At 40.1% G+C, this 19,552-nt stretch overlaps 1 protein-coding gene across 6 annotated transcripts in view; it reads left to right on the top strand.

The window, feature by feature from the left end:
• Positions 1 to 19,552, top strand: part of CDC42BPB (CDC42 binding protein kinase beta) — a 94,194-nt gene that overhangs the window by 25,986 nt on the left and 48,656 nt on the right. For 5 of the 6 annotated variants that reach the window (XR_014618503.1, XM_084288106.1, XM_084288105.1 and 2 more), the window contains exons 2-4: positions 1,375 to 1,466; positions 12,644 to 12,727; positions 16,190 to 16,285. Coding sequence is in view for 5 of the 6 variants with exons in the window: in XM_084288106.1 (XP_084144232.1) it covers positions 1,375 to 1,466; positions 12,644 to 12,727; positions 16,190 to 16,285 (272 nt within the window). In the remaining variant the exon portion in view is untranslated. Of the gene's footprint in view, positions 1 to 1,374; positions 1,467 to 12,270; positions 12,392 to 12,643; positions 12,728 to 16,189; positions 16,286 to 19,552 lie in introns of those variants that run through there. The other variant, XM_084288108.1, reaches the window with a different exon arrangement.

The raw sequence follows: 19,552 nt of genomic DNA, 5'->3' as shown, positions 1-19,552 counted from the left end.
TTGGTTTTTAACTCATTGGTTTATAATCATAATGCACAGGGAGGTAAAACGGGAGTCTGGGTGGAATTGCAAGTTGTAGTTCTGTGCAAATGGAAAATGTTTTTAAAACCTTCAGTCTTAGTCTGGGAATGTTTGTGATTCTGTAAAAAGAACAATTTTTTTTGTGATTAATTAGATGTGTAAGCATTCCTTGTGTATACACCGTACTTTTGTACAATTCAGCTGGCACCACTGTTCGTTCTTATTGATTTGGTCTAACAATTCACTATTTATTCTGATTATTAATGACTATTGTAACAAGTATCTAAACAGTAATGCTCTTTGCAGAATATGTGAGAAATAATTATGAATTGGGGCTAGAGAGGAGAAGATGGATGGGATCTGCAGGTACAGCAGAATGTATTGGCTAGATGCTTTGAGAAATGTATGGAGTCCAGCAGGACCACTAGAGCAAAGTAAGTGTAGGTCAGTTAATTGCTGGACACCTTTCAGGCTGCAGCCCTTCAAGACTTGTTCTAGCTGAGATCTGGCAAATATGATTCTTGTTTGTTTTTAATAGAAAAGATAATTCAAAGTAATAGATTATGTAGAATTCATTGCTCTTGAGCAGACAGCTATCTCCTGAAAGCAGGCTTTTAAGACTTCAGTTTGTAGTAACTGAAGAAAAGAAAAATGAAAGTTAACTCTGCTTAAGAGGAAAGTTATTCCAGTAGCCGAAGGATAGTGTGATTTTTTCTTTAGGGTTTTACTCATAATGAACAAGCTCTTTCCCCATTTTTTTTGTCCTTTGCTAACTCATGAAACCCTAAAGAAAGGCAGGGTGGCAGATCAAAACCTCTTTCTGAAAGACTTTTCACTTGATGGAAACAAGGCAGAATCCCAGACTGAAGCTGATACTGGCCATCCATATGTTAGGGTCATTTAGTAATGGAGTCTATAGCTTTCTGCTCACAAAATAGGGGAACTTCAGCTTATTTCTGTCTATCTCATGCACAGCCCTCCTTGATTGCAGCTCTAGAAATGTCAAGTCTGTGTGGTCATGTAATCACTGCTAGAGTACTTGGGTTGTGGCTCACAGCACAGTTCTTGATGGTGGATAAATATGGTAGATAAGCTAACTAACTGATAACAGAAGGTGGAATCTATACAGTCATAAGCCAAAAGCTTAAGTATTCATAGGATTAAACTTTTTTTTTTTAATTCTAAATGTTAATTGCATTCTGTAATGAATGTTTTTCTTCTATCTGTACATTCTAGCAGTAGTTGGAAAAGCGCACTAGATATGCTGCAAGTACTGCAGACTTCTGTTTTATGGATTATTTTGATTTATAGGATTTCTGTTAATAGAGTTTTCCTTTTCTTTTCCCTAAACAGCAAGACCATTTACGAAGTTGGTAAAGGAGATGCAACTTCACCGCGATGACTTTGAAATTATAAAAGTGATTGGAAGAGGTGCATTTGGTGAGGTAAGGTAATTTTGCTCTCAGTTGTAGCAATGCAACTTTTATCAGTTGTGCATCTGATTTCTTGGTGCAGTTGAATTTGCATTTGTCCTAAAGACAGAAGATTCACACAGATACATTAAAACACTTGCAAATATGGGATGCTAGCAAGGTACTGCAAGGGGGGTCCCTTTGAAGAAGGTTTCTAGTGTCCAGTTCTGCCATCGATGTGACTAGCTAATTTTGACTTCAGAGCAGCAAAACAAGTGTCTCTTCAATATGTGCATGAGCAGGGTGGTCCCACCTAGCAGCTGCACAGCTGAATTTGGGATATCTTCTCCCACTTGCCATATGTACTCTTCTGTACTGCTATAATTTAACACAGAGCTGGGCTGCTTCGATGGTAGGAACGCGGAGGCTGCTCCACCCATCTGCCTGTCTCTGTAGCAATCTGGTAATGCAGAAAGACGCATTTGGCTGCCTCAGAGGCTGTTCCCTGTCATCTTTGAAGATCAAAGGCTGCTGGATCTGTTTTTTTGGACAGCAAGTTGAATCATGCTGGGATGATAGGAACGCCTTGTGTTTTGAGGACTCGCCAGGCCCAAGACCCTGGACTGAAGCTTTACTTCTTAATATGCTTAATGAAAGTCTCATCGGTCGCACAAGTCTGAGAGGGCTTGCCACTACCACAGCATTCAGGAGCATGCCCCCTCTAGGAGGCGTAGGATGCTCCTGGAGAACCTCAAAGGCAACCTCTCAGCATTTAAGTACACATAAGTAAAGCTGTAGCTGTCAGCAAAAGAGATGATTAAGTAGAGGATTTCTGGAAGGAAGGAATTTAGATTTCTTTCGGGAAGCTTCTTTTAAGTAATACCACATCAAGTCAAATGCAGTGACGGCCATTAAAGGCTCACTTGGGCCCATTAGCACTTGATTACAACTTTGCTGCCGGTGGCTAAGGCTAGGCTTCCTTATCTTCATCTGGTGTCAGGAACAGGAGGGTGTGCTGTGCAGGGCTTTCCTGCCAAGCACGGTGTGGCCATGACATGCCAAAATTTGCAAAGGGTTTGATTGTGGGACAGGGGTATTGTGAGTTGATCGTTGGACACTGGTATGGTGGGCAGACCAGAAGCTGACCCAGAAAAATGGCAGGCCCCTACTCAACCTGGGTTGAGAAAGCAGTGAGGTTTCTGTGCATGTGTGTACTTGGTAATAGCCTAAAATTCTGTGGATCTGTTCATCTACTTCAGGGACTGCTTTTGAAGAAAGTGAACACCTAAGGCAGGCAGAAATTAATGTTTCAGGAACATCTCCTAATCTGTACCATTCTCCAGCAGTGTGAAGTAGTTTGTGTGTAGTCACTGTGGACATAGCTACTCAAAGAACTCGAGAGTTTTAAGTAAAAAGTCCAGATAAATCCTAAGGTCTTGACCTGTAAAACAACAGTTCACTTTCTAGTGGATGTTGAACTCCAGGAGTTGCAACATTCGTTACAACAAAAAAAAAAAAAAAAAAAAAAAAAAAAAAAAAAAAGGAAGTGTTATAGGGTAGTAGAAATACTGCATGACAATCAGTTGGTTGTTTCATTTAAGTGTTAGGTTTTATCTGGAATATGTTATTTGAACATGGCTTTTAGGCAAGAATAGTTCTGCAAAGAGTTCACAGTAAAAAACAGAAATGGGAAACAACTTGATAAGTCCAAGGCAGGGCTGAAAGCTACAAATTATGTTTAGAAAAGAGGTCTGAGCAAAAAATTTATTGGCCAAATAAAGGGCTTAGAAAATCAAGGCAATAGAAGGTAACTGTCTACATCTCCATTAGTGCTTTGGTTCAAAGCAGTAGCATAGCACACTTGAAGACAGTGCCCCCAGTTACTGCAGAATGGTTTTGCTATGTGTAAATTGGATTTCTTTTGGAGGCAGCTAAATGAGAACCTGTGATCCAGGTGTGCACCAAATGTGCTTCTGGCCCTAGTGAGTATATAAGAATCAATCATTGTTTTCAACTCTTCTAGCAGCTTCAAAGCGTGTTTAGTCCAGGAGACCAGACTAGATACCCTCTGAAGCAAAATTCCTGAACTGCATACAGTGTAGATTGTAAGGCTCAGCACAGGCTACTTTGATGTCTTGTTCTGGTCCTGCTGTGCCAAATTACTAGCTGTAAGTGGCTGCGACCACTGATATCTAAAGAATTTTAGATTAGTGTTTTGGCAGTTTGTCTTTTGGTGGGATTAGAAGTGGTTTCTGGATCTTTTCAGAACCAGACTTGTGAATGCTATAGCTATCAAAATGATTTCAGGACAAGGGAGCCCTTTATAGTGGCTTGCATATGGAGCCAGTATTAGGAATGCCTTTGCCAGAATATTCCTCTTAATCCTAAAATCAATGAATATGAAACAGTAAGCTCTTTTCATATTGCCCTGTAACTTGGACACAGAAATGGGACACGTTTCCTGATGCTTATTGAAGGTTGAGGGGAGTTTTGATCTCTAGCAGGAGATGGACTATGTCTCAGAATGTTTCTGAAGACAGCCTTGGACTTAATTTTTAGACAAAATGCTCATACAAATGTTAATAACATAATTTCCTTCATCATGTCACAACAGTTTTCTTTTTAAATTATTTCTTCATTTATCTTTCTTTTTTGAGGTGTTTGCTGTGGCTTATGGCTTTTGCATGCAGAGATCACTGTCTCATGTGATGGTCTAAAGTTTTAAAGCCTTGTTACAACATCAAGGGAGGACAGTTTTTTATGGGACTTAAATCTGTTCTCTTCATAAAGATGCTCTTCTTCACTTAGGGATTTCCCCAACTGAAAATCTCAATAAAGCGGCAGATGAAGCATGTATATGAACTTCTCAGAGATTTCTGTTTATACTTGTTAGGGGCTTTACGGTGACCTTTCTTAGCTTTGGATCAAGAGTTTTAGGGTATATATAAATTTAGAAATTCTGGGTGGAAACTTGTGTTAATGCTGTTTGGGATGCCTGAATCAACAACCTCTTTCGTATTCTTTCATTTGGAAAAGCATGAAATGATCAAAGCAACTGGTAAATTCTACACCCCCCACCCTCCACCCCAGTGGAAATGAAATTTCACAGAAGGGAAATGATAAAACGTCTTTAATTTCATCCTTGTGTCACAGCTATGAGTAGTCACAAAGTCAGAAGAGTTGGTTATCTGTCGATATTGCATTGTCCTTCTCATCTTTTACTTAACAGGTTTATGTTTGTACCAGCTCGACACTTTTTGATCAGTTTAAATTGATTTTAAGTTCACTGTACTTTAATCCCGCTTGCCAGAGAATATTTCACGCTTTTTGCTTATGAATGAATCCTTTGACCCTTGTGCATAGTAGGGTGCTATAACTGTCAAATATAGGCATTATAAAATAGCAAATATGTGAAGGTTGAAATTCCATAAATAAGAAAATAAAATCTAGGTTCTTTAGAGGGCCTTGTGCCATCTGACTTGTGTAAAGCAACACTTCAAAAACTGAATGGGGTGCTGTAAATAATTTTGCTGTGGTACATCCATACACACATAAGAACGGTTATAAATTAGTTGATGGGATTTTAGTGTTATTTAGAAGGTTACTCTTTCATTCTTGATTAAAACAAGACCAACAACAAAAACTATGCTTACAACATATTTATTGAAGTGCATAAAGAATTTAATCAGAATTAAACTAGGCATATTCCTTGTAGAAATAAGTAGTTTAAATTAAAAAGCCGAACAGCTAAACAAGCCAGACTTCAAAAAGATTGAAAACTACATTCCATTCTCCTGAATGTGTGCAGCAGCTATATCCACAGTTTAGCTACTTTAGACTTCTTTGAGAACCCCAGGGGCTTTAGTCTTAGCGAAGAACTTTTGCATAAATCAGTAGCTTTGAAGAAAGATGGCTTAAACGGAATGAAGATGTAGCATCAGACAGGATCGGTGATTGATTTTGCCACACAACACATGAGACACATGCTCCTTGACCGGAGAGTGGGTTGAGATGGCATGTGAGTGTGTCTTTATGAATACAGCAGCATCTAATTCAAGGCAGATTGATATAATCCCCAGTGTGTAACTTTACTGTGAGTGCCTTTTTCTTTCCTTTTTGTTTTCAAACCAGCAGAACTCAGCCTGATTCTTTACACTTTTTCCAGCAATATGAGAAGAAGAAAACAACTGGTAATCCAAACCCACCTGAGTGGAAGTTCTGAGAGCAAAGGAGAGTTGGGAAAGCAAGTGAAAAAATATTTCTTAAAGTTCTCATTATTATGCTAAGACAAAAATAGCCTAGCTCAGGACCTAGAGATTTCTTCTGTAGCCACCTGCCAAAACATGCAGTTCTCCTTTTCTCATAAACTTAGCCAGCTACTTTGCATGCATGGTAAACTGCATGTCTGAATATCCTGTACAGGAATATTTAAGGCTCTGAGTCCTGGAGTCGCTGGCTTGAGAACATCATTACATTTTTTCAGAAGTTTCGTAGTTATAAAGAAAAGTTTCAAATGATCTTTGAATGCATGCTATTCTTATGAATAGTATTTTAATTTGAAACGTTAGCTATGAGAAGAATAAACTACTCATGGTTCTTGCCCATCTCCTGCAGTGTACACACCTGGTGTACACCCAGGAGGCTGGAACATTGTCATGAGTGCCCACACACTGCTTTCACTGTGGTTTTTGGGGGATCATATAGGCAGATGGTTCAAGTGCAGAGGGGCAACCTCCATAAGGAATAAAATAATAGTAGTAGTAATAAAAAAAAAAAAAAACACCTCTGAATTAAAATCAGAACTAAAATGTCTGTAATCTTAATTCTGGGTTCTATTTATAAAATTAATGCAGTGTCCTGTCTTGATGAACAAGAATGAATATGCTCTGTAGGGTGAAGTTTTTGTTATCGACTGAAAACATACCTTTCCTAGGAGAAAATCTAAATAATACAAGAACAGAATGGAAAACTCCTCCGGTTTTTAGACTTTTAAAAATGCATTATATCTGTGGTTTGAGATTTGCATGTGGCTGGCTATTCCTTCTGTCTAGAAACACTGCGGGCCATTAGTTGAAAGGAAATCCTGTCCTGAGATACTGGGCTTCGTGGCATTGTGCCTACCTGAGAAACTTCGGGCAGCCTTAGATCTGCTTTCTGTGTGCTTGGCCTGTATAATGTGGCTGACACCTCCTGGAAATTTGGCAGCACGGGACCGAAACAATCGCTTTCCTTCCCTTGTTTATTAGCAAGGACTTGTTTCAGTGAGCAGCACTGCAGCGGAAGGGAGGAACCCTTTGGTCTCGCTTAGCACAAAAATAACTAATATTCTTAAAGTGCCCTGCTTCGGTAGGATTTGCCACTGATAGGTTAGAAATACATTTCCTATAACTGCTGCTGAGTGCAGACTCGATCCATACGGTGTTCAGCAATAGCTCTCCTTACCTCTACTCAGTGTGCTTAGTCAGAGCCTCAGCTGGAAGCAAGACCTGTCCAAGTGCTGCCAGAAGCAAATCTCTCATTGCTGAGAGAAGGGGATAGGACCGATCCCGTGTACCACAGGTTTCTGATGAGTTACATGGTTCCTAATGGGAAATGCACTGGTAGGAGCACAGATAGGCTCAGAAGTGAACAAGCAAGAACTAACCTTCCTGTTGACCATTACCCTTGGCAGTAAGACACGGTACTGTTAGGGCCTTGTCCGTGTCGTAGTCACAGATTTAGGGTGCTAAGTGTAAAGTTTTTGTCTGCATCTAGAAATTAACATGGAATGTGATGAGCCTACAGATTGCAGCTGAGGCTGTCTCACCTCTTCAGGTGCTTTGGTAAGTGGCATTGGGAACCCACAAGGACGGTGCCTCCCTAAATTAACTGAACTCACAAGCAGAGGACACAAGGTACGGCACTGCTCACCCAGCTGCTCAGACTGCAAGCATTTAACACGTGATGTCGAAGAAATGTTTAATGAGCTTTTCCTGTTCCGTGCCATGCTCTTCACAAGGTATTTTCTGAAATGGAAATGGACAGAGAGAGAGCTGGTTGGTTTTGAAAATGCTGCTGAAAGAGGCCAGTGGGCGGCTGTGTGGTGGCGGCACCCACCTGCTATGGAGCTGGATGGACAGACAGGACAGACAGACCTGCCTCGTGCTGCTGTGCTTGGCTGCGTGCTGGCTGCTGAGGAGCACATCTGGGTGTTGCTCAGGGCCACCTTTTGCAGACTCTGTCTTGCTGGCACTGATTTCTTTTCTGTACAGCGTGAAGGTCTATTCTCGGTGAGAAAAACATGACTTAGTTTGGGAAATGTGAACCGCGGAATGCGAGCCCTGCAAAGATACTGCTGCTCATTTAAAATGTAAAATAGGCATAAAAAACCTGATAAAGCAGTCCAGACCAGTTTTTCTCCATGCTGCAGTACTAAAACTGTTAACTAATGAGCTATGTATCAAAGACTTCTCCTGTCCAAGAGTACTGGGAAGATAAAGCAGTTCCTGCAGTGTGTTTCCAGTAGGTATCATCCAAGGTATCAATTGCGTGAGGCAGAAACAGGAGTGTAAAAGTGGCACCTACGAGCTTTAACTGAGGGAAATGTCTATAATATTCAATTACGAGTCTGGTAATAAGACATTACAGGTAAATTGTTTACATCTGAAATGACATTTTGTCTCTTCTGGTTGAAAGGCTTGTCTAAAATCCCCACTCAAATTTCTAAAGCCATTCCAAGTTCCTGCCAAAGGTTAATTCGTGCAATTTTACATCATTTTATCCATGTAATTTTATTGTCCATTAGCCTAAGCAGATCTTTCACCGTCCTTATTAGTGGTGTCCTTCCTTCCAATTTTATTGGTAGGTAGCAATCATAGCCACTTTTTAGCCTTCCTTTTTATTTTTTTTTTGAACAAGCAAAGCTTTTTCTATTCCCATGTTAATATGAGAAGCTCTAAATACTCCTCCTTCTTCATACCTGCTGTGTGTGAAGTTTCTCTCTCTGGGTTGACTGTGCGTGGAGTTTCCAATGATTTTCTATTTCTACAAGGCAATAACGTTTGCCCGTCCCTATACCTATTGTTACGAGCTTGCAGAAGGACTGTAGCTGTATGTCTGAGTTCATCTCCTTTTCAGGTGAGAGCTTTTTGTATTTGAATTTCACCTTGTCCTCAAGGGCTGAAATTTTAGGATTAAGTTTTACATGAAAGTTTAACATGCCATGAGCGTAAATAGTGGTAGGTAGCTTTTTCATATTTGTCTTGAAATTAATGCCAGCATGGTTCCCAAGAAGTTAAGCATCAAACAATCCATGGGTTCCCAGTCAAAAGTCTTTTTGTTAACTATCTTAGTTGCTTTCTGGAAATTCAGCCTTGCATTTAAATGATTTCTGCAGTCTCTTACATCATGCTTGCTGTTTGCATAAATTTGTAATTTGATGCTGCTTGCTAACATTGGTCATGTCACTCAGAGGTCAGAGTACAGGACTAGGAAATCTCATGTTTGCTGAGGCTGATTTGGCTCGGATTCCCACCCTATAGGCTTCGTGGGGGCAGAAGAAAAGCTTTGGATAGCTTTGCACGTTACAGCCCGAAATGCCAATATCGAATGGCTTTGGAAGATCAGAATGCAGCAAAAGGCTTTTATGAAACAATTTGAGAAGCAAAATTCTAGCTCTTGCCAAAGTCTAAAAAGGTTATTTCAGCTATATTGGTTCAGTTTTATTTTATTGCAGTACAAGGAAAGCAGAGCTTTGAGGCAAAAAGTCCTGGAAGAAAAGGGATGGTGGAAATTAATACAAATCTGATGGGCTGTTGTGGCATGCAGTTATCATGCTGGACTCTCACACTTTCGCTCCAATTCTCATACTTTTTTTTTTCCATAAATAAGTCTGAAGAACACTTAAAAGAAAAAAGGTTGTACTAGCCTTGGAAATAAAGGGCAAGAATCATAATTAAATCCTATTTTTTTTACAGTGTGTGTACAAAGTACGCTCTTATTCGGCCAGTGATGCTCTAAACCTATGCTTAAGGTAGCAGCAATGCTTTTGTTGTGAAAGGAGGCATTTGTACACATCTGTGTCCTGTGGAATACCTCTGAACGTACCTCTGAAGATTTTTCTTACGATGTAGTGGATTGGTGTGTACTATAGAAGCAGTCATATTTCAAATTTGACATCTTGCATGGTTAGCACAACTGCAGTGTAAGGGATTTTTGTTTGCTCATACAGAGTAGACATTGTGGTTATTTTAACTGCATTTTCGATATGCCAGAGAAAGAGGAGTTATTAGAAAAGCAATAAAAAACGAATATGCTGCAGCACCTCTGTAGCAACCAAAGTATTGTATCACAAACACAATCTTAGAAGTATTGCTACCTGATGGACAAAGTAAAAGCTTTTCCTCAAGTTAACTTTGTGCTTTGTGGAGCAAAGGCTGTAAGTTTGTTTTTGTGTGTGCGTGCAATATTATTCTTGGACAGTAGTGAGGTTTTGGTGTTCTCGTGGTAGTGTTTATTATCTTAAAAGGTGAATAAATCCTGATGATTCAAATGAACCGGAGAGTCAGGACTAGTCAGGCCAAAAATCCGTTGCTTTTCTGGGATATTTTCTTTACCTTTCGAGTTCTTTTTCCATGTAAAAACACCTGCTACTTTCTGTTTTCTTGGGGATTTACCCATTTTGCTGCATGGTTCAACGCTTTTTTTCCACTGGCACAAGAATCCTCTTGTCCCACTGCTCCCCTTACAACTACAGCATCGGCGTGTTTACTGATGCCATCTTCTGATAACCACTTCAAGTGAAAATGTGAGAGTCAACGCTCCTTTTATTAATCCCACTTTTTCTTCCACAGAAAACAATTCCCCTCCTCCTGAAATTTTAGTCAGGTTTTTTTTTGTTGTTTTTTTTTTTTAAGCAGTCCTTTCAGTTGAAAATGACGGCACTGATAAAGATGGCAACTGGGGAATTGCTGAGCAGATCCTACAGATTTGACTCCCTTTTCTTCTTTCTTTTTCCAGGCTTGTTCTCACTTACTGCTTTGTCTTAATGTTTGCACAGCTTCGCAGTGCCCTCCTGGATGCCAGGCTCACGTCACACCTTGCCAGTTCAGCACAGAGCAGTCTCTGAGCTTCCCCTGCCCCGCAGTGCTTGCAGACAGCGATGGCCTTAGATAAAACGTAATAGATGTGTATCTGTCTTCTGCTTTGTACGTAGATGGATGAGCGATTCAAGCCTTGTGTTTTAATGAAACTTGAATCTTGCTTCTTCAGGGCTTGCGAAGCTCAACTTGTAAATCACTTCTGCCCCAGAGCTTTTGTTTTTTTTTGCAGCAGCTCATCGTGTGCTGCTGCACTCTTCTCCTTCAGTGGAGACAGGGTTATTTCCCAGATGGAGACTGGGGTATTTCCCAAACGATTGTGTTGTGTATGGAACAGAATTTAACATCTATAGAGACTGTGTCAGCATCTTGCAGTTTCTCAGAGCTTTTAATGTATAGTTTAACTTACACTGTATCTTCAGCTGTGTCAGGCAAATGATTCAATTCACTGTAATTGGAGAGACTGTTAGAGTGGGTTTGAAATAGAAGGCTGTGACAAGGCTGGTACTGAAGCTAAACATCTTAGGGCATTACCAGCATTGCAGGTCAGCATTGAACCCTCTGATACGTGCCCAAGGAACCTCATGTTCAGGCAAGACTCCCATTTGTACTCCCCCATCCCCTGCTGCAGGAGCAGTGTCTGCGGGAGCTATTTGCAGACCAGGAGAGGTTGAGGTGCTGAGTGGCTGGGGATAGTTTACATGCTGTACAGAAGGATTCCTCTTAGCACTGTATTTAGGGCTAAATTCCCGTGTCTTCCCTATCATAGATAGCTGCTGGTCCTTCCATAACAGATTTCCACTGCATGACTGTGCAGCTGTGTACGAGAGGCAGCTCCTCCGTTGGCATGAGCTGCTGAGAGGAGCCTCAGGCGCCGAGGGGTGGGAGGCTTCGCTATCCACCTGCAGAGCCAGGTGTCTAAACGGGGGGATCTCATCCCTCTGCTACTGGAAGGGCAGTCTCCCCCTGTCCTTCATCTGGAGTTATTTTAGGGTAAGCCACAGGGAGGAACTCTTCCCTCCTCAGGTCTTGTGTTGATCTCCTCGATGCTCAATTCCAACCTTGTTTCAGAGCCAGCATCTTGGTGGAGTTTCTGCATCTCCTGAATCCCTTACAGATAGCGGTCATAAAGCAACAGAAGAGCAGAGCACGACGTGATTCCTGGTACCGCTCCCACTGCTACTCAGAGCTCTGGTGGAAGTGATGAAAGCCGATAGGTTTTGTGCTTCTGAAATAGGCGAAACAGTAGCGGCAGAAATACTCAAGCGGTCCCTGTACAGTCTTGTGGAAAAGTTGCTGTCCTAGTTGTCAGTCTTGATTTTCTTTGCCAAATGTAAGAATTTTATGGAAATAATAGCTTTACTACAAGAAGAATTAGTTTTGTTCTTGCTCTAAGTACAGTCTCTGCATTCCTAGGCCTTGAAGTTTTTGTATTCCTCAGTTTTTCTTCCACTGTACAGCCGTATGAACAACTGCTTGTGGTAGGCTGGTCTAAGCGAGTGACTTAATACAGAGGCTGCATAGCAAAATGCTTCAAGCGAAGTGATGATTAAGTAAATGAACGCTGTTTTTTTGCTTCTTTTAAAATATCTGCATATAGTACACAAAAGCATGTTAATTTATAAATATCTTTCAAGTTTCTGAAAACGGGAACGTGAAAACAAATTAGTCAAACGTAGTGTATTTCTATTGACAGCGGCCTTCCTCCTTTTCTAACGCTGCCCTTTGAAAAGTTTCCTGGCTGGCTGAAGGCGAGGTGTTAGGAGCACTCCTCGTTCATCGTAAACAATGCAGCTTTACTCTGCATCTTCCTAGGAAAAGCTTGGTGCCCCTCCTGTATCGTCCCCAATGTACTTGCTCATGAGCAGTTGACCACACAAGGTGTGTTGTGCTTCAAGTCCGTAGTATTAATGGAAGAGGAATACAGAGGGAGCACAGAATCAAGCTGAAATTTATTGGTGTGAATTGATTGCTGATGGCTCTTTAGTAACTGACTTCATTAACACCGTGTGAACATTAAGCTGTTTAAATACTGTATTTCTCTGACAGTACTTTTGTGTGAAAATTAAGCTGTTTAAATGTTGTATTTCTCTGCCCATGCTTTTGTTAAATAAGGATATCTTATTATTGCAGGTTGCAGTTGTTAAAATGAAGTGTACGGAGCGCATTTACGCCATGAAAATTCTCAATAAATGGGAAATGCTTAAAAGGGCAGAGGTAAGTAATGTGATTCTCTAAAGCAGAGAATTTTAAAAATGTCATCAGGAAAATTACACTGAAGCTCTTCCAGATTAGAAAGAATTATTTTGTGAGCCTAGGAGCTTCATACTTTTTTTTTCTTAAGCTGTTTTAATGCAATCAAGTCTGACGGTCCCTTCCAGGCATCTGTTGTTCTCAGCATTACCGTGTATTCGTTCACCAGACAGTCTGCCCTAGTTCTTACCCTGAATTTATTGGCCAGATTTTTGTTTACAGTAAAGGCAAGTTAAAAACTACATGAAAGCTGAGATCGGTGCTACTATGACGTTCACAGCTGCATACAAATACATTATGAAAGGATCTTTTTTTTTTCCTGTTGTATTCAGAAAGCATACATTAAGGAGCTTTGCATCCTGCAGTTTGTAACAGGATTTATGTAACTGGTAAAACTGTAACTAAATACTTTGAAACCACAGATTCAAATTGTAAAACAAATGTGTTAAGAGGGTAAGTCTGTTTAAAAAGGGTGTTTTTGATGAAAGGAGATGTACGTTGTCACAACAAATTATGTAAATGCGAATGTGTACTTCACAGATTAGGCAAGGACCTACTGGGAATGTGCCATAACTGGTGTATTCCTAGAATACCTCCTCTTGCAGTGTAGTAGGCGAATGTAACGTTATATAAATCAGCAGTTAAATGAGCAATAGATGTGAGGGGAAAATACGTGTATTGCATCACTCCTTGTAGCAGTTTTATGGAGGGACAAAGGCTGGCTGCTTGCTGAGGACTAAGCCTGCTGACACTTCCCTGTCCTATTCTTCTGTCCCCTTCCTGACACCTCCTCCCCCTCCCCAGCCTTCCTCGTCTCTCCCTTCCTTTCAGTGAGTCAGTTCCACCTCTTTTCCTGTGAATTAATCTCTTGGCTCTTGTTAAGCCCCGCTTCGCCACTGCATTTGGCTGATTTAGTCACACTCCGTCCATCAGCCCGTCCTCTCCTCGCAAGCAGCGCAGCCGCTGCTGTTGGGCTGTTCTTTGAGCTGTCAGGAGAATTCACGCTCCCGGCTGTGCTGCATCAGTGGTTCTGTATGAAGCCTTTGCCTGCACCGGGGAAATTGGGTGCCATTTCAACACAGATTTCAGTTGGGCTAATTCATTGCTCAGCCTAGGATCAGTTTAAATCCTAAAGTGCTTTTAGGGGGTTCCCAAACTCTGGTGGAGATGCAACTAACGCTGGCTTCTGTCATTTTTAAAGTGACTTAATTAAAAGGTCTGGTTAAATGGCTGAAACTTTATGCAGAGATGTCCTGAGGAGAGAGCTCTTTCTTTGCAAATTGTTGTCTTCAAATTATGTGACTAACTCCTCTTACCTCGTCAGGCAGGCTAGGACCTGGAAGAGTATTATCTACCAAGAAAGAGCTGTAATGAGCAGTAGTTTTCCCAATACACAGTTAGGATAAGTAACAGTCCAGCCAAGTCCTCTTCCTGCTGATTTCCCCATCTACAAAGAACAGAAAAGGCAGCTGTCTGCTTTGCTGTGCCCCTTTGACATTTCCTGTTCAATTTGTTGGCTTTTTTTGGCTTTCCTGGGTAAGCAAGAGCTTACAACCTGCATATCAAGTTCCTGAAATGTTTGGGAAATTAAAATTTCACAGATGTGGTAGAACTTGTTCGTTTTTCAAATGAAACCTGCAAGTATACAAATGCATCTTAAGTGGGCAGCTCCACTCAAAAGCAGATTTGAGGTGTTTTAGTATGTGCTGAGTGGTCTAAGAAACACGGTGTTATGCTGGTTCATGGAATATGAAGCATTGGATGAGATTAAACACAGCAAAAAGTTATCTAAATGCTGTGGATTTGTGTACTGGCTGCGAGAAAAAGCATATGGTTGGAAGCTACTGAGGTACAGGAAAGATTAGCAAATATCAGCTGACATCCGTAAATGGGTTGCAAGCAAAAAAAATAGGCATGCCATTTATGTTGATGAGGTGGGCCATTTGTATTCATTGTTCTGACAACAAAATGCATAGTCATTAGTGTGTTACCGCTCACAGTTCCAAATAAATCCTGACTAGCTAATTAGGTAGCCTGTCGTGCTTTCTCAAGGCATGTCTCAAGGCATTTTAAGCCAGTGTAAGCTGAAAAGGATAGTTTCATACTTTGAATTCAGGATGCAAAGTGCTCAGGAGCATTACTGGTTTGGAAGTGTTCATAACATTCCCTCACTATTTGAGGTTGCGCAGTGAACTGGATCAAGGAACTGATGTCTTTGAAAATAAATAAACTAGCTTTCTGTGTTGGCAGCCTCCCCAAAGAGCAGTGCCAGAACAACTGAGAACTGCTGCGCCGTGGTGCTGAGGGCAGGGGATTGGATTACTTGGAGCTGCTGTTGCTGCCAAACATTTTTTTTTTTTTTTTAATTTTTTTTTTTGGTGATACTTTGACCTTGCATTCGTAAACCTTAAAATCACTCTCAGTTAACATTTAATTATAATACGCATCTCTTTGCACCAATAATTACTAACTTTACAACATGACCTCAGTATGACCTTCTTCAGTAGAAATATAAATTGACTTTTGCTTCCTCAATGGGAAAAAATGGTTAAAATAATTTTATGAGATGCAATTGATATATGGTGAGGCTTCGGCTTCCCAAGAATGTTCCTTTCATAGTGCGTTTTCTATGACATCTGGACAATTGGCAATGACAAAAAATGAATTCTTATCCAAAACCCAAACACTTGAATCTGCAACTACTGGATGCCATAATAATGGCTTTCTGAATCGACAGTACTGAAAGAATCCCAAGGTCTGCTTCTTGATAATACTGATCCGATCCAATAAAAACATTATTTTTATTAAGGAAGAGATTCTTGAAGGTTATGGAAGGTGGTTTTATGTAAAGATGCTGAGAAAACACATTACGCTTGCTTCCCTGAACTGTTGCAGTATGCTATTCGAAGTAGAGGAAGTATTCTTGGAATTGGAAATGTATTATACTAGACAAAGATAAGGCAGTAAATTTTGCTTATTTCCTGTCATGTTTGCAGTGTCTATAGCTGGAACTGCAGTGTAAGAAAATTAAGATTTTGATATATTTTCATATATAACATTGTGATATATTTTCACAAGGGTCTTTTTCAGAAGAACCAGATTTGCAGTGACAAGTTATCATTTTTCTAGCTTTTAAAGATATATGATGGAACAAAGATTTAGTGTTGGCTTGGATTGGTTTGTGTGTTTTCTTTTTGGTGTTTTTTTTTTTTTTTTTTTAAGGTCGCAGTCAGAATTAGAATGACTGAATGCATAACTACAAGCCTGCAGAGATTCCTTGGCTTGTCACTTGTGCAGACTAAATTCAAATGAATAGGGACCTCTGTTCAGTAATTTTAGATAATCCCATAAAACATCCATATATATTCATCCTGTGAAAACTACTTGTTGATGTTGACAATGGCTTTTTCCCCTTTCTTCCTTTAGACAGCTTGTTTCCGAGAAGAGAGAAACGTCTTGGTGAATGGAGATTGTCAGTGGATCACTACGTTGCACTACGCCTTTCAAGATGAGAACTATTTGGTACGTTTGATTCATCAGCAAATAAAAGCTTTATGTTATGAAAGAACTTTATTTTTGGTACATTTAAGGGTATTGCAATAAATCAGTCTACCTCATGCCTTCCAGCAGTGTTTTGGCATTCTTGTTTTCTCCTTGAAGAAAGACTTCAAAGGACTGACTGTAACTGTAACAGAGTGAGAAAGTCATGTACTATGGTCTATAGAAGTTTAGCTAAGCAGCCTTTTAATTAATCTACCCTTGTATAAAACGTATCATGTTTAAGTTTATATTTTTGGATAACATTGCCATTAACTAATTTATTAAGAGAAATAGTAACTCTGTGAAAGTAAGAAAGATTTTTACTTTAAACTTTAAAAATCATGGTTTTGTTTAAAAATGGCAGAAGTAATTTCACATCTTATTTTAAAAGCCTCAGGGGAAAAAATAATAGCCAACTTCATAAAAGTATTTAAATGTTTTTGAAATCAGTAGATTGGTCATCTCTATAGTTTGAGAGATTATAGCAACCCTTTGTAAAGTAATTGCTCTTATTATATGTAGTGATGATTACTGCCTAACTGTTGGGTACTAGAGCTGTAACATAGAAGCTACATTTAGCTTTGTCACAGAAGTGCTGGTCAATGAGGCTCCTACACACTGGAATGTAGTGAAACATCCAGCTTCCACGTGGTACCTGAGGCTGTGTTAGAGAACCTGCTATTTCTGTAGCAAAGAACATAGTCATAATGCAAAAGTTTTCAGCATCTTAATGCTTTCTAGATGGCACAACTAGCAAGTCATGACTATAAATAATGAAAAAGCTTACCAATGAAAACCTGCCAATGGGTTCAGGAATGAAGCTTAAGAAAGAGTTAAATACCCAACAGTTTTCAGAGGTGCTGAAACAAAACAAATTATTTTGATTACCACCTTAAATATAATTTCACAATGTCAAGCACATTTTAAGCACACTGGGTCTCTATACCCTCATTTCCAGTCTATTTATTAAATACTTTGATAGATCCTGATTTTCAACCTCTCAAAATTCAGTCCTCTGACACTTTCCCAGAAAGATAACTCACAATTTCAAATTCCTTCAGAACCAGCCTTCAGACTTCTATAACAATAACCTACAATGCCCTGTAATGTGCTATTTCCACATAGCATCTGAGAATGGAGCTACCTAAGGAAAAAAATGTTACCTGTAGTAATAGCTAGCAATGGTAATGAGAGTACAGAGAGGGATCTAGTGTTGCTAATGCCATTTCATGAAAATCTGTTCCAAGTAAGCTACAGCAGTATAATATGCTTCTTTTCCCCACATTCTCAAAGGCATGGAGAACAAAGATGTTGAAGTTTCACTTGACAGCAGAATTTAGACAGCTAACATCTAATTAAAGATCCAGAACTTAGAAAGCAACAGCTCTGTGTGGCAGCCAAAGTCAGCAGCTTGCCAGCTTGCCTGAGGTCTGGTACTGCATGTGCTGAGCTGCTGCCTTCCAATTCGGTCTGTTACTCAGCATCCACCTCATGTAAATGTCTGGTACTAACAGATGAAGTGTGTGTGCATCTCAGTCGCTCTATTGTAAATGATGCATGAAGAAAAAGTGAAGTTGACAAAACACATCAGGAAGTGGCTTTCATCCAGAAACCTGGGCTGTGGTCCAGGTTCCCTTCCATACCGTCTTAGTGGTTTATTCGTCCAGGGACTAAAAGATCTCTGTTCAGACCTCTGCTCAGCTTGAACAAGTTTATAGCTACATTTTTCCACATCTCAGAAGAGTGTTGTCACATTACAGAACCTGGACAGGTTGAGGTTACTTTTTGACTTTGCTGCTTATCCTTGATCGTGTAAAATGGAACACAAAGCTAAGAAGAAAATGAGAACAGACAACAGAGGTTGGTTTCCCAACTGGGAGTGGACGTCAGTCCTCTGAGAGGGAAAGCTCTAGCTTCTTTGTATCTGCTCCCAGTGATGTTTGTGCATTATAGCTCATGATTCTTAAATGCAAAACCACATAAGGTAACCCTGAAACAGAGAGAGAATATTGGTGTCTTCCCCACACCTAGGGCTTTGCTATCCTTGTCTGGCTGCATGAAGAAAGACTTCAGAATGAGAGAGAAGATGTTAAGACAGCAAAGCAGTAGCTGCTCTTGGAGAATCTAGAAATAATACTTGGGGTTGTATTCTCTCTAATATTAGTAGAGCATTTGATGATGCAGATCTTAAATATAAGCATGAAACAAATTCAACAAAAAGTATATGTTCTGAAGTTTCATTTTCTGGTTCTGCTCCTCTAGTTTTACACGTTTGAGGCAAATACATCACGTTGTAGTGTGTTCTGAACAGTCAAGCCTTAAATGACAGGATGTTGAAATGCTGGCATGACTTTTTCTGGTTCCTAGAAAGATTTTTGCAGAAACAGTTTGAGACAAGATGGATTAAGTCAGCCTTTGGTGATTCTACTGAAATAGGGGGTAGGTGAGACATAGGCCATGCGTATTGTAAACATGCATGAGACCTGAAGTTCATAATCTACCCCAGATTGAAATCTGTGAGTTTTCCTGTGATTTACCAGAAATCCTATCAAGAGGGAAATTTTTCTTTCCCAATTTTGTTCCTGAGTATTCATAAGAGTATTTAGATGCCTTTTTTTCCCCTATTGATTTCCAACTACTCTTCCTGTACAATGCAGCTGCTTTCCAGGAAGAAAAATATGTCTAAATGTGTCATAATACCCTTTAATTTAACCCAATGTGAAGAGCGAAGTACCACTGAGCAAGAAGAGGAAGATGTGGAGGATGAATAAAATTTGATTTTGTTATAGAAGAGGTTCACTGTGTTCCCCTGATCCAGGCTCCTCATTTCACAGGTCGGCTGAGTTCTCACTGCATTACGCATGCTGTGGGAGCTGAGAAGCAGGCACTGATGTCTCTTTGACAGGCATTCCATTTCAGATCCCACAGAAGGCTCTATAAGCTCTCTTAACCTTGAATTTAAGAGAAAATAGTGTAATACAATATCCCTCTTAAAACATTTCTGGTTCCTGTCTGTAGCCTTTCCTTCCCAAACATAATTGTTGTGCGTATGCGGTGTTCCAACAAACATTTAAAATTCCTTGTGGCGTTGTGCAATGCAGGCTGGTTGGTTTCAACATAAATCATGAAATTTGCCTGTCAAATTAAGCTATAATGATACGCAGAACAATATCAAAACGTAGGCCTTTTGGAGTCAGTCTTGTAAGCCACAGCATCATAAGGAAACGGGTAATGGTGCACTTACTGTTT

Source organism: Netta rufina (assembly GCF_964035555.1).
Source record: "Netta rufina genome assembly, chromosome: 5".
In the NCBI taxonomy this organism is placed as follows: domain Eukaryota; kingdom Metazoa; phylum Chordata; class Aves; order Anseriformes; family Anatidae; genus Netta; species Netta rufina.
Note: the sequence above shows the minus strand (reverse complement) of the source record. Positions and strands in the feature narration are given on the sequence as shown.